Source organism: Arabidopsis lyrata (genome assembly GCF_000004255.2).
Source record: "Arabidopsis lyrata subsp. lyrata unplaced genomic scaffold ARALYscaffold_5, whole genome shotgun sequence".
NCBI classification, from domain to species: Eukaryota; Viridiplantae; Streptophyta; class Magnoliopsida; order Brassicales; family Brassicaceae; genus Arabidopsis; species Arabidopsis lyrata.
In genome coordinates, this window is record NW_003302551.1 from 9,859,286 (window position 1) to 9,873,809 (window position 14,524).

General features: G+C 34.7%; 2 protein-coding genes and 2 long non-coding RNA genes across 6 annotated transcripts; 3 read left to right on the plus strand and 1 right to left on the minus strand.

Annotated features, from left to right (window-relative positions):
• Nucleotides 1-268: 268 nt before the first annotated feature.
• LOC9313330 lies at nucleotides 269-1,826 on the minus strand. 2 transcript variants are annotated; one of them, XR_002331613.1, is made up of 3 exons: nucleotides 1,431-1,826; nucleotides 808-857; nucleotides 269-660 (listed from the first exon to the last, which is right to left on the minus strand). It is a non-coding gene; the product is annotated as an uncharacterized LOC9313330 (long non-coding RNA). The 2 variants fall into 2 exon arrangements; XR_002331612.1 differs by having other exon boundaries at nucleotides 269-857.
• Nucleotides 1,827-1,902: 76 nt separating this feature from the next.
• Nucleotides 1,903-3,766, plus strand: LOC9313331 (DNA topoisomerase 3-alpha). The gene is made up of 3 exons (XM_002875549.2): nucleotides 1,903-2,339; nucleotides 2,424-2,621; nucleotides 3,084-3,766. The coding sequence occupies exons 1-3, from the start codon at nucleotides 1,968-1,970 to the stop codon at nucleotides 3,525-3,527; spliced, it is 1,014 nt and encodes a 337-aa protein (XP_002875595.1). The 5' UTR covers nucleotides 1,903-1,967; the 3' UTR covers nucleotides 3,528-3,766.
• A 91-nt stretch (nucleotides 3,767-3,857) lies between these two features.
• On the plus strand, nucleotides 3,858-9,777 carry LOC9311664 (L-arabinokinase). Of its 2 annotated transcripts, XM_021025350.1 has the most exons (29): nucleotides 3,858-4,242; nucleotides 4,356-4,508; nucleotides 4,584-4,691; nucleotides 4,787-4,855; nucleotides 4,932-5,015; nucleotides 5,108-5,184; nucleotides 5,268-5,334; nucleotides 5,401-5,458; nucleotides 5,539-5,606; nucleotides 5,710-5,772; nucleotides 5,858-5,911; nucleotides 5,999-6,101; nucleotides 6,177-6,286; nucleotides 6,370-6,489; nucleotides 6,603-6,659; nucleotides 6,793-6,944; nucleotides 7,020-7,170; nucleotides 7,273-7,356; nucleotides 7,441-7,557; nucleotides 7,620-7,753; nucleotides 7,836-7,917; nucleotides 8,002-8,089; nucleotides 8,154-8,293; nucleotides 8,370-8,446; nucleotides 8,545-8,721; nucleotides 8,802-8,967; nucleotides 9,056-9,127; nucleotides 9,217-9,420; nucleotides 9,508-9,777. In XM_021025350.1, exons 2-29 carry the CDS (start codon nucleotides 4,410-4,412, stop codon nucleotides 9,619-9,621), a joined length of 2,895 nt encoding a protein of 964 aa, XP_020881009.1. In that variant the 5' UTR covers nucleotides 3,858-4,242; nucleotides 4,356-4,409; the 3' UTR covers nucleotides 9,622-9,777. The 2 variants fall into 2 exon arrangements, with proteins under 2 accessions (XP_020881009.1, XP_002875596.1); XM_002875550.2 differs by having other exon boundaries at nucleotides 3,858-4,508.
• A 2,027-nt stretch (nucleotides 9,778-11,804) lies between these two features.
• On the plus strand, nucleotides 11,805-12,796 carry LOC110228648. Its single transcript, XR_002332120.1, has 2 exons — nucleotides 11,805-12,481; nucleotides 12,568-12,796. It is a non-coding gene; the product is annotated as an uncharacterized LOC110228648 (long non-coding RNA).
• The last annotated feature ends 1,728 nt before the right edge of the window (nucleotides 12,797-14,524 follow it).

Genomic DNA, 14,524 nt, shown 5'->3' on the forward strand with positions numbered 1-14,524 from the left:
ACAAAAGACAATCATCGATCGCAACAGCTAGCACTTTAGAGACGCCATTAAACTTTCCATATACCCATAATTCAAAGTAAATCGTTGCAATCAAAACTTTAGTTAGAGCATGCACATAGGTGATATTTTGTGAGTATCATTAACAATTTTTTAATATTAATTTTAATGTTTGTTTATTGTTTGAGATTTTTTATGATATTGGTACTAAATATGTTTGCATTGGTGAGACCGGTTTAAGTATCATAAAAAAAAAAATTTATTTGCAAAATAAAAAATAAATATATAAAATTTTAGAAATCCATCCATAATCATAACAAATTACAATTCTTAATCATAATGAAACAAATTCCAGGTCTATTGAAAGATATGATTACAACAACTAGCAGAAGTAATAAAGACTTTCACCATAGTTGTATAAAATGAAGAGAACAAGAAAGAACCTTCGGTTGAATTAAGAGAAATGGGAACATTGCAGAGGTAACTTTCTCAGTAGAGTCTGCTTGATTACAGAAGCTTGAGACAACAACTTTAAAATACTGACGCAAATCTCTAGGAGGAGCCTGGCTTGGCTGTTTTGAAACAGTTGATTCCTGGAAATATGGCGAAACTCTTCGGACTTTAGCTTGACGTTTGCTGCTTCCTCTCCTATAATTCTTTCCACTTTGAGAAGAACAATGTCAGAATCACATTGTGAAATAGTTGATGACTGGAAGTATGGAGAAACTATTGGGACTTTAGCTTGAACTTTGCAATAAGACAGCTTTAATTACTTCACTATCCTCCAATTCTGCTGCAGCTTTAGCATACCTTTCTAGAAACTCTTCCTCTGTTTCTTCACATTCCTCGCTCTCGGAATCCTGTTCAAAATAGACACAAGATGAGACAGCTTAATTGTGAAGAAACAAATCATTAGAAGATCCAATGTTGTTTCTTGAAACTAGCCGTTTATAAACTACTTTGCAACTGGACCAGCAAATTGATTGCTTATCTGAGTTTAAATCCTTATACTAGTTTTAACAATAAAGTACAAAACATACTTCGATTGTAATTTAATAACGATCAATGATCAACAAATCAAACTTTTGGATTTCAGATGTCAATCAAATAATATGAATCAGAATTAGATTAATCCACAACTTCCACTAGAGAACAATCTCTGAAGTAACAAATTAACCGGAAAGAGACATTGAAATAACACATCATTTAGGTCAAAATTTACTACTAAGAGTAAAATCGGAGAAGTCTAAAGCTAGTGAAATGGAAGGAAAAAAAGCAATCTTTAAACAAAAAGTCAAAAACCCTAATCAGCATTATTAGCAAACGATGGCTCACAGGAATCAGAAAGCTTACAAATTTGCAAAATTGTAGTTGCAGAAGCTTAAAATCAGAATCAAAGGATGGAAATTAAGAAACCTCTAAAGAGCAATTACCTGAAGTAGAGACAGAACAATCAGAAGACTTCCTGTTGAGTTTTTGGTCAGCGTTCCTCCTTGTCTTAGTCCTCCCGCTCGATTTCCCAGAACACGGGATCCAACCCATTAAGCTTCTCGATCTTCTTCTTCTTCCTCTTCAAGTGATTCTTCGTTTTGATTGTGTTTGATGATCTCGAAAGAGAGAGAGAAAGTGAGAAGCTGACGAAAGAGAGAAATGGTTTTTTTCTTTTTCTTCTCTGTTTTCATAGACCAATCACCGGAAGCCACGTCACACAAATCTGAGTATCACAAGTATCAGTCCACTGATACGTATCAGGCCCAATATTATGGTTTGGTCTATTATTAAATTATATTTGGGCCAATGATACTGAAATAATATCACCAGTGTTCATGGTCTTATGGATGAGTAAGTATTGCCACGTGGCCACGTAAAACCGGGAAAGCTTCCTAAGCACTAAACCAAACCTAAAAATCAAAAATCTCCAAAGCGAAACAAAATTTCACAAACTAGCGTAGATCGAGAGCACAAAAACTATGGAGAGAAACACGATTGAGGTCGAATCTCTTGACGGAGAAGATGATTTCCTACTAGAACTCGCCGCAATTGAAGCTGAAGCGGCAGCGAAACGCCCTAGGGTTTCTTCTATACCGGAAGGACCATACATGGCGGCTCTTAAGGGAAGCAAAAGCGAACAATGGCAGCAAAGTCCGTTAAATCCGGCCTCTAAATCTCGCAGTGTTGCTGTTACCACCGGCGGTTTTCAAAGATCAGACGGAGGAGGCGTCGCCGGTGAACAGGATTTTCCGGAGAAGAGTTGTCCCTGTGGAGTAGGTCTTTGTTTGGTTCTTACTTCAACTACACCGAAGAATCCAGGACGCAAATTCTACAAATGTCCCAATAGAGAGGTTCTTAAAATGTTTATTTTGCTTTCTAAGTGTTCGATGAAAAGCCTATGAGACAATAATGAATTAAGCTACATGTTCAATTAGGAAAACGGAGGTTGTGGATTTTTCCAATGGTGTGATGCGGTTCAGTCTTCTGGAACTACTACTCATAGTTATGGCAACACTAATGATTCTAAGTTCCCGGATCATCAATGTCCGTGTGGTGCGGGATTGTGCCGTGTTTTGACTGCGAAAACAGGGGAAAATGTTGGCCGGCAGTTTTATCGCTGTCCTGTTTTTGAGGTGTATATATCAATTTGTTTATATGGTTGGTTGTGTTGTTATCTATAATCAACGTTGCAATGTTTTATACATTTTGTGGTTTAGTGAGGCCTTGGCTACGTTTCTGATAGAGCTCTGATTAAGTGCTGAGTCTTGTCTTTCGTCGTATGCCATCTCTGATTGTATGACCAAGTATACTCAGCTTACTTATTTATTTCGAACAAGTAAACTCTCTACACTTCATTAGTTTATTAAATTAGCCTAGTTCAGGAGATTTTTCCTCGTTTAAATGACGGAAATTGAGTGACACTTTGGCATACACAGTTTGTTGATTTTTTTGCATACAACTAGTGCCATGAACATCACTGGAATAAGTGAGAAAATGAATCCCGAGTCATTATTTTGCACGATGATTGAATGGTGAATGTAGTATTACTTAGCTCTGAGTGTATGTGTAATGGCATGGCTTTCTCTTAATTGCAGGGCTCTTGTGGTTTCTTCAAATGGTGCAATGACAATGCAGTTAGCTCTCCTACATCGTATAGTGTTACCAAAAACAGCAACTTAGGTGACTCAGATACCAGAGGATATCAAACTGCAAAGACAGGCGCGCCCTGTTATAAATGTGGTAAAGAAGGACACTGGGCGAGAGACTGCACCGCTCAATCTGGCAATCCGACGTATGAAGCAGGCCAAGTGAAGTCATCCTCTTCAAGTGGAGAATGTTACAAATGCGGGAAGCAAGGACATTGGGCGAAAGACTGCACCGGTCAATCTGGTGATCCACAGTTTCAATCAAGGCAAGCAAAGTCCACAACCTCAGGTGGAGATTGTTACAAATGCGGAAAACCAGGACATTGGGCAAGAGATTGCACTTCGGCGGCTCAAACTACAAACACTCCAGGCAAAAGACAGAGGCAGTACTAGGTCAGGCTTTCTAGTTCTGATCTGTCTTATACAAAATCTTAGGGTCTCTCTTAAAATAGTTAACCACACCACTGTCATGGCCAATGGTTGTGCCTAACTTTGAAACCTAGCTTTATCTTCCATTTTATGAATCTTTCTTTTGTTACCTTTTCTAGAAGCTTGTGAATTAAAGAAGACTGGTCTGTTTAAACTTAAACATACTGGTGTTTGATTATTAAAAAACATTTGATTTGTGTTCTGATGTTTTGATATAAACAAATCATAATGGGCCGTTCTATTATTTTTTTGGGTTGAAATGTGTCCATTATTCCAATTGTGACAAACTTATTTTTTAACAAATTTTGCCGTGCTATTTCTGAATTTTTAAAAAACACCCTGTCAACATGTATATATAGCAAAACAAAATCTTAAAAATATCAACAGATAAAAAAACGCCTTAAATTCTCGTAACATTTCTCTCCAATAACTTATGCAATAATATATGAAATTTATTTTCACGTTTACTCAATGTCATATTTCTTTTTGATCATTCATATCATTTGATTCTAAAAAAAGTTGCAGGTAAAAAAACTAAAGAGGAAAAAAGAATAGAAGTTAGAAAAGAATTTGGAAGCTAATGCTTTTTGGTTTGTTGAAGAACAAAAAAAAATGACAGCTTTCCTCTGCAACACGTAAGAAAAGGGCCAGAGAAGATTTAAGTTGTTAGAAAAAATCGGTAGACTCCATATTTAGCTTATGTAACGCTTACTCATATCTATTTTGCTTTTATCTTATCATCTTCTGATTTCTCCCATTTATGGCTAACCAACAAATCAAAAACCTGTAAAGATTCGTCGATTTAACATTGTGTGAGGCCCACCTTCTGCTTCAAACATCTCCACAATGTCTGAGTCTGAATCTGCTGCTTCATCACGGTCGTCTTTGGTTTTTGCCTACTACGTTACTGGCCATGGATTTGGTCACGCCACTCGTGTCGTGGAGGTTAGTATTCTTGATGTTATTGCCTGAGATCATAACATTCTTGATCCCTTTAATTTCTTCATGTAATGGCCTTAGGTGGTCCGGCATCTGATATCGTCTGGACATCGAGTTCATGTTGTCTCTGCTGCTCCGGAGTTTGTTTTCACCATGGAGATTCATTCACCAAATCTCTTTATCCGGAAGGTAATTTCATAGAAATATTTGTTCTGAGTTTCACTCTGATACATCCAAAGATGGATCTCCAATTTTTTTTTTATAATGTATGGAGATGATGTTAGGTACTGTTGGATTGTGGATCTGTACAAGCTGATGCTTTAACCGTAGATCGTCGTGCTTCCTTGGAGAAGGTCCCTTCCAGTTTCCTCTTTCTCCTCTAGACCATTAGGTGCTTAGCTGAATCAATCTTTTTCCGTCAATTTGCAGTATTGCGAGATTGCAGTTGAACCTCGAGACTCTATTTTAGCCACAGAGGTTGAGTGGCTAAAGTCCATCAAAGCCAACCTTGTGGTACTATAGAAATGTTTTCAATATAATCTTGTATATTTTTTTTATCGTGTGTGCGGCTTCTTAATTAACTAAGAAGATATTGATCCCATCAGGTCTCAGATGTTGTCCCCATTGCTTGTCGTGCTGCAGCAAATGCCGGAATCCGCTCTGTCTGCGTCACCAACTTCAGGTCAGTGGGCTGATTTATCGGTAGATGCCTTCAGTTCTCAAGAAAGTTTGTTTTCTCATAATTGTGAATTGTGATCATTGCAGTTGGGACTTCATATATGCAGAATATGTAATGGCAGCGGGACATCATCACCGATCCATTGTTTGGCAGGTAACTCTCAATTGATACGATAAGCCTAAATCGGATTTCTCTATTCATCAATGGTAATTTCTTCAGATAGCCGAGGATTATTCGCACTGCGAGTTTCTGATACGCCTCCCTGGATACTGTCCTAGTAAGTTATACACATATTTCCATTGTTTTTTTTTTCTGTATAACATACCAAAACAAACCCCATCTCTTGTTCTTCTGCAGTGCCTGCGTTTCATGATGTTATTGATATTCCCCTTGTTGTGAGGCCAGTGCATAAATCTAGACAAGAGGTTAGTTTTTTTGTCTTTTGTCAGATCTGACCAGAGTCCACTTTCAGTGCTTAATAATGGACATGTCTTTTGTCAGATTTAACCAAATTCAGATTCATTTCAGGTTAGGAGAGAGCTTGGAGTTCCAGACAATGTGAAACTACTCATCTTCAACTTTGGTGGGCAAGTAAGCAAATTCTCTTATAGCTTTTAATCTTAAAATTCAAATTTGAGTTATTTGTTTAAAATATATTGCTGCTGTGAATTTTCAGCCAACTGGTTGGACACTGAAGGAGGAATATCTACCAGCTGGTTGGTTATGCCTGGTAATATCAAGATTCCGTTATGTGGTTTTGGTATTGTTGGTTGATTTTTAAATAAGATAACAAATGAAAATTCCATGCCATATATAGGTCTGTGGAGCTTCTGCTAAACAGGAGCTTCCCCCAAATTTCATAGCACTTCCAAAAGATGCTTATACTCCTGATGTGATTGCTGCTTCAGACTGCATGCTAGGTATCATATATGAGTTTTTGACCATAACATTGCGCTGATTAACTAATTCACGGCTAACAATGGTGGTAATTTCAGGAAAAATTGGATATGGAACCGTGAGTGAAGCACTTGCATACAAGTTACGGTTCATATTTGTGCGAAGGGATTACTTTAATGAAGAACCATTCTTGAGAAAGATGCTTGAGGTTATATACACAAAGTCTGCATTTATGTTTATTTAAATGTTTTGCATTTCTTGAAAATTCTTCTTTTTTTTTTGCATTAAAAGTATTACCAAGGTGGAGTTGAAATGATCAGAAGGGATCTTCTAGCTGGATGCTGGGCTCCTTATCTTGAGCGTGCAGTTACATTGAAACCGTGTTACGATGGAGGCATTGATGGTGGCGAGGTAGACTGTGAAAACTCTTCATATTACCAGCCAATTGTTCTTGTACTGTAATATGATAGTTCTCAATTTTCCCGGTTGATGATGTCATTGCTCCTGCTTGTCTCTAAATTCAGGTCGCAGCTAAAATACTGCATGACACAGCAATGGGGAAGAAGCGTTCCAAACTCAATGTGAGTGATACAAGGAAGAAAATGTTAATTGATGATACTTTAAATTATGTTGAGAGATTCAAATTTATGGAGTCATCTAAGAAAGTGAGTCATTTGTAATGCCAATCCAATGGTACTCACCTTGATAATGTAGCTTAGCGGGGCGAGGAGACTCCGAGATGCAATAATATTAGGCTTCCAGCTACAAAGAGCTCCAGGAAGAGATCTTTCAGTTCCGGAATGGTATCAAGTCGCTGGAAACGAAGCTGGGATTCCTTCAGTTGATCAGACGCAGAAATCTTCCAAGTTTGTTTCCTTGTGGACTTGTAATTTTTCAAATGTGACTAAATTGGACTCACCTCTTATGTGTTTTATTCACAGGTTTGTAGAAGGCTTTGAAATTCTTCATGGAGATCACCTTGGTCTTTCAGATACAATCGGTTTCTTGGATAGTTTGGCAACATTAGCTAAAATAGGAGGCCATCATCAAGAAAGGGAGCATTTGGCGGCTGCCGCACTTTTCAACTGGGAGGTTTGTTCCATTTCTTGGATTCAATGAAGTTTGTGTGTTTTGAGGAACTAATGAAGTTTGTGTGTGTTTTGAGAAACTAATGAAGTTTGTGTGGCCATTTAGGAGGATATTGTTGTGGCGAGAGCACCCGGAAGACTTGATGTAATGGGAGGCATTGCTGATTACTCTGGAAGTCTTGTCTTGCTGGTTAACTCCCTCTCCAAGATTCATCTTTAATGGTGTTAATTATTTATCTTTAACAGAAGAGTGTTTTTATTTGTTATTGGTTAGATGCCTACGAGAGAGGCATGTCATGCTGCTGTACAGAGGAATCATCCAAGTAAACAGAAACTCTGGAAGCACGCTGAAGCACGACATCATTCAAGAGACACTCCCATACTTGAAATTGTATGTTCTTTTCTACTTTCTGATCTACGTTGCCTTTTTCTAAAACTTTTTTGAAACTTCAGGTTTCATTTGGATCTGAGCTGAGCAACAGAGGGCCAACTTTTGACATGGACTTGTCTGATTTAATGGATGAGGATGGGAAACCAATATCCTATGAGAAAGCCTACCATTACTTTTCACGGGATCCGTCTCAGAAGTTGGTTCATCTATTTCACCCCATTTTTTTGATACTTCATCGTAAAGTTTTTGATATATTATAACGTTGAGTCCATTTCTAGGTGGGCGGCATATGTTGCAGGTACAATTCTGGTACTAATGAGAGAGATGGGCGTTCGATTTGAAGACAGCATTAGCATACTGGTAACAGAACTTTTTCTGACTTTCATGATCAGCATTGTATATACGAGTCTAACTCAGAGCTAATCAGTTACATCCACGTTTCAGGTATCTTCAACGGTTCCTGAAGGCAAAGGAGTATCTTCCTCTGCTTCAGTTGAAGTTGCTACCATGTCAGCTGTTGCTGCTGCTCATGGTTAGTACAACTTCTCCACAATAACTAATTAACGAGTAAATGATTCATTGAGCTGAATGTGCAGGTCTTGTAATATCTCCACGAGATGTAGCTTTGCTTTGCCAAAAAGTGGAGAATTATGTTGTTGGAGCACCTTGTGGAGTGATGGATCAGATGGCTTCTGCTTGTGGAGAAGCTAACAAGCTTTTGGCAATGATCTGTCAGGTACTTTCTCTCTTCGTTTCCTACAAAAACTTGATTCTTTTAGAAGAGTAATAACCGGTGATTGTACTCGTTGCAGCCGGCTGAAATACTAGGACTTGTTGAAATTCCTTCCCACATTCGATTCTGGGGTATCGATTCTGGAATACGACACAGGTGCTGTGTATATTCTTCCTTTAGATGTGCAGCATCCCAAGAAAATACAAGAGAGTTAAAGTTTACATTTGTTCTGAACACATTTTTTTACTATGCAGTGTTGGTGGTTCAGACTATGGTTCAGTGAGGATAGGAGCTTTTATTGGTAAGACAATGATAAGATCTTTTGCATCTTCTTTTATTGACACCAACTCAGAAGAGGCTGAAGAGGAGAGCTCGGAGTTAATTGAATCCGATGCTTCTTTGGATTACTTATGCAACCTTTCACCTCATAGGTACTATGAATCCCGCTATTTATATAACATCAGTGTTACACAATTAGACTATATCGATTTTTTTTTTCAATCTTTCGCAGATTTCAAGCTCTTTACGCAAGTAAGCTCCCACAGTCTATCACGGGAGAAGAATTCATTGAGAAGTATGGTGATCACGGGGATTCTGTCACAACCATTGACAGAAATGGTACATACGCCATAATGGCGCCGACTAGACATCCAATTTATGAAAATTTCCGTGTCCAGGTGAACTAATCTAATTGTATATATAGAATCATTTTGATGATATTAAGTTTTAGTTGTGGACATGTAAGAAAAATGATCTCATTCTCAGGCTTTCAAAGCATTGTTGACAGCAACTCCTTCAGAAGAACAAGTCATTGGTCTTGGGGAGCTTATGTACCAGGTAAATATATAGTTTTACAAACCAAACACGGCTCTTATAATCGAGGTTCTGCTATTTAGTTAACCGTTAATCGTATGTTTACTTGGCAGTGCCACGATAGCTACAGTGCGTGTGGGATTGGCTCTGATGGAACAGACAGATTAGTGAGATTAGTGCAGAATATGGAGAACTTGAAGAGTTCTAAAACCGAGAACGGGACTCTTTACGGGGCCAAGATTACTGGAGGTGGAAGCGGCGGTACGGTTTGCGTTATTGGAAAGGCTAGTTTGAGAAGCAGTGAACAGATTCTTCAGGTCAAAAGAATCACAACTTTGATTGATCACATGATTATTGGAGATAGAACCAAAAGGTTAATTTAAGATTTTTTTATGAATTTGCAGATTCAGAAAAAGTACAAGGAAGCAACAGGGTTTATGCCGTATGTGTTTGAAGGATCATCTCCAGGAGCTGGCAAGTTTGGATATTTGAAGATTCGCAAGAACTCTGCTACTTAAATATTTATGCTTTAAAGACTTATTATGTGTGTCACTCACTAGTAATGAATGATGTGAACTCAAACTCTATTGTTGATGTCTAACAATAATTATAGATCTCATATCATAAGATGTGAACTGAAGATGGCTAAACGATGTCCACCTGAATTCGTGACACTTATTGAGACCCCAAAAAATCATCGTAATATTTAAACAATTGAAAAATTAATTTTATAGACTAATATATATATATCTTATTATATAAAGTATAGTTTTCAAAGTTAATAACTCACGAGATCGTGACATGTGTCAAATTTTTCGATCTAAGATTTTGACATGTGTCAAATAATTTTTCCTTTTAAAAAGAAAAAAAAAGTAAAAAGATAATTATAAAAAATTATAAATTTAAACCGTTTTAAAATGTAAAAAGCTAATTATAAAGAAATTGTACATATATTTTCATAAGTGTTTTTTCCATCTAGCAATAAAATTATAGACACGATGATATATGAATCTTTGATAATTTAAATATGAAAAAAGAAATTGAAATAAATAATCTAACTATACTACAATCATAATTGAGACAAACAAAAAAAACAGTTAAGTAAAAAAAAATTGATCTCACATATTACTAATTGAAAAATAAACTCAAATAAATAATATGAGGATTAGTTTAATTAAATCATCACATATTTCTAATTGGAAAAAAAATTGAGAGATTTAAAAATAGAAAAAAATTAAGAAAATTATACAATCAATTAATAATCCTATAACAAAAAAGATTGTAAATAGTCACCTTTAAATAAACAAATAGATCGTCTCATATTTTCTCATCAAGCAAACTAATTTCTTAACGATGTTATATCATATCAATTATAAAAAAAATATTTCGAATCACGATGTTTTTCTAAAAATAGCATGTGATATTCATATCTAATGAATATATGGCAATTGAGGCAAATTAATACAGTAAAACCTCTATAAATTAATATTGTTGGGACTAGCAAATTATATTAATTTAGAGAGTTATTAATTTATCGATAAATTAATAATTATTAATTTATAGAGAGATTTTACTAATTATGTAATTTCTTAAAAATATTTCTATCTAATAATTTTTTTCTTTATAAGTAATATCTTTTAGAACTTATTACAAGTAGAGAAGCAATTATTAAGTTTAAAAAAACAACACAAACTTTTTTCGAATAATAGAGTCATATTTTATTAAATGTTTTACATAGAATATTTTAAATATATATCATAGTACAGTAGAACCTCTATAAATTAATACTCGATAAATTAATAAACACGATAAATTAATAAATTTGGCCGGTCCCGAGTCGGGCCAGTGTAAAAATTAACCAAATTCGATAAGATAATAAGATAATAAGTTTTTTGAAATCCCTATATAAAAATATAGTCCCAATAATATCATAAATTAATAATCATATAAATTTGCACACACACATATATATATATATATATATAATAATAATTTTAGTGTTTTTCATAAAAATAGTCAAAAGTTTTGTAAGTTTTCAAATTTTGAATATGCATAATTTTGGTTTTAATAGTCGTATAGGTTTTTAAAATACAACAATAGATGTCACTATTTGTGAATTTTAATTTCTGTATATCGTTGGTATATGTGAATTCTATAATCGTTGTTATTTATTGTCAAAATAAATTATTTTCTCTTCGAAATATCAAGTGTTTAAGGCTAAAACTATAAAATTTATAACATCCAGAACATTAATTTTATTTAGATCTCATTGCTTTATCTCGTATTTTAAAAAATAAGTTTTCACAATTGAAACAAAAATTTCAATATTGGCTCTGTTTGCAAACTTGTATAACACGCAACTTCCTCTGTTTCTTTGTGTTGATTTGTTGATTCTGGACATTTATTGAGTTACTTGTCTTTGAGATTACAATAACAAGTTGAGTAAATCAAGAAGAGTGGCAAAACGTTTTTCTGGCTAGAGTTAGGTTAGCTTCTTTGCTTCTTGGTGTCGCATATCCTTGTTTGTAGTTCTCTTTCTCCATTGAGCTATGTAATCTGCTGATTGAATGTTCTCTTATCTTAAGAATGCACTGATTCATCATCTAGTTTGGAGTCCTTGTTTATTTTCAATGCTATGAGAATGTGTGTAATGTGTATGATATGTATTTACTTGAACCATGTGGAACTCGTCATGAATATTTATCAGTTGGTGTTTATAAGATACTAGTATTTGTCCCTTTGTGTTTTGGTTTGTGGCTGCTTGTAAGAGAGTCTACTTGTGCAAACTTAGTTATTGTTTTGGCCAACAAAGGAAAGATTAGCAGATGAGAACATTTGTGCTTGCTGTGTTCTTTTATGGTAACAGTTTTTGATCATTCGTAGCCTATGTCTCGATTACAAGCCTGAAATTGAGATAGATATAGTTTTTTTTTACCCTTTTTACCTCTGTATCACATCTTTATAATAGGACACTTCTAGGCCATTGCTGAGTTTCAAATACATGTAGTAGATAAATCTCTAGAAATATTTTTGCATATTTTTTAAGTTTTGCATTGGGACCATAACTCAGATTGTGACTATATTTGATGTGTCTTATGACTCTGGATTCATGTATTGTCTTTAGATATCAATCATCAGTCAAACTTCAAATATTTGTAGCCTCTTAGGATGAATCCTCGTTTGCCAATAATAGAGCAAATATATATGTATCTTTTGTGTAATTGATACACTAGAAAAGTCAACATCTCTAGGTTTAATGTTTAATATCCGAGACTGCTAAAGAAACATGCCATTGTTGAATTGTAGGGATTTGCAACCACGCTTTTCACTTCCACTGTATCAGCAGATGGCTCAAGAATCAACAAAAGTGTCCACTTGGTATGTTTTCTTCTGATCAACTAGCTTCTTTCTTCTTTTCCGTTTTCTCTTCTCATTGTTTTTGCTTCTTGTTCCGTTTTCAACAGATAGCAGGGAGTGGGAATTCCAGAAATATGGTCACTAAAGCTACACACCGCATCATTGGGTTCCTTCGATTACCGTAAATGATTCTAAGACTCGCAGTTTTCTCTTAAATTCATCTGACCTGTTGTGGCTCTTCTCTTAGGATGTCTTTGACCGCAGATTAAACAATTGTGTGCTTAATCAAAACCTTTGTTGTTATAAGACCATCTCTGACCCGAACATAAGTTTCAATTATTAAATGCATGAAACCCTATTCGTTTGCCTCCAAGCATGATCTCCTTATCGACATTTCGTGATTCTCGGTTAATGCGACATACAATAACAGAGAATATGCCTACAAATCCAGATTGACTTAGCTTATTACTTTGTTAACAAAACGAAGCGTGTAGATTTCTTGAGGAAGTAAAACGTCTTCTCTTGAACAATATCCATGTTTTTGGGCCAGTGGCTTGGGCGTAGGACCGAGCTAAAAACTTTTAAGCCTGAATAATACATTTTCTTGCTACTGATTTTGCATAATTCACCATGGTTCTGCAAAAGCAAAAAATAGTTGTAGTTATTGTTTGCAGGTAGTAGTTGTTTGAAACATATGAAAACTATTGATGACAAATACATGACTTTATTATAATGAACGAATAATATCGAGTACAAAAGTTTGGAATTTCATATCAAAAATTTGATGTGTTCTAAAAAAAATTATAAGAGATATGAATCAATCTATCCATTGCCAATTATATTGAGTTAGATGTTCATGAAATTTTAAAATAAATTTAAAAGAGATTATATGAATTTGATATATATATCATGAGTTATAATAGATAAATAATTTAAATTCATACATATATTATACTATATGATACTATATTATAACCAAATTGTGGTGGTCCAATTGTTGAAGAGTTCGAGTCCTTCCACTGTGATTCAATCATCTTTGGCCACTCGTAGACGCTTTCATTCACAAAAAATTTCTATGGACCTTGGAGAATCAAAATATAAGTTTTGGACTTAGGTATAAAATTCTCACGGTTAACAAAAAGATGATATTCAATTATTCATCATGCATGGCGCAGTTTAATTTCCCAGTTGATCTTATTTTGTATATCATCTTTCCGCAAATTTTGTGTTTTTTTTTTTTTTTCGCTGCAAGAAAAATTTAATTTAACTTTATTTTTTGAATGAAAAACTTAATATAACAATTTGTGCATCATTAAAGTAATGTCGTTTGTAGGAGTCAGATTAGACTACATGGAATCGTGGACTTTTTTTAAGACAAAGACAAAACATATAACTTACAGAAACAAGAAAGAAATAGAAAGTGGATGTAACCAATAACACAACCAAAATAAGCTGTATTGTGAAGAGTTCTCTTTGGGGGATAAGAGAACTTGTTTTAATGCACATGCATCTGTCCATGTAATAATACTTATGGGTCATTGATTACATAAATTAATAAAAAAAAAGAATTACATGTATCTGTTCTTGTACAATACGTACCACAAATTTAAAATGCATCGTTGGCTTGTAAGATTTTATTGATGATATATATATATTATCTCTCATCAAACACATCATGGTGATATAATAAGAGAAAATCAAAAGGTTACCTAGCTAATTTTTCTTTTCAAAAACATAATTTTTCTTCTTGTTTTTTTTTCTAAAATATCTAATCAAAATTTCTAATCAGTTTTCTTCCGATGAATAAGATGACCTCAGCCGTAAGCCACTCTTGAATATATATAGTTTCATCAGACGCAACCGATCGACAATGGAATCACCATTAGAATATATCGCAAACAAGACAATATTAAGACTTTGGATTCTCAATTATACAAGCACAACGTGGATGTATCGCAGTTTATAAAGATTGGTTAGAAATTGTTCAAAAAATTGTTATATAGCCACATAATAAGCATACATGACCATATCTTTTTTTAATATTTCGCAATTCGTAGCTAGGTG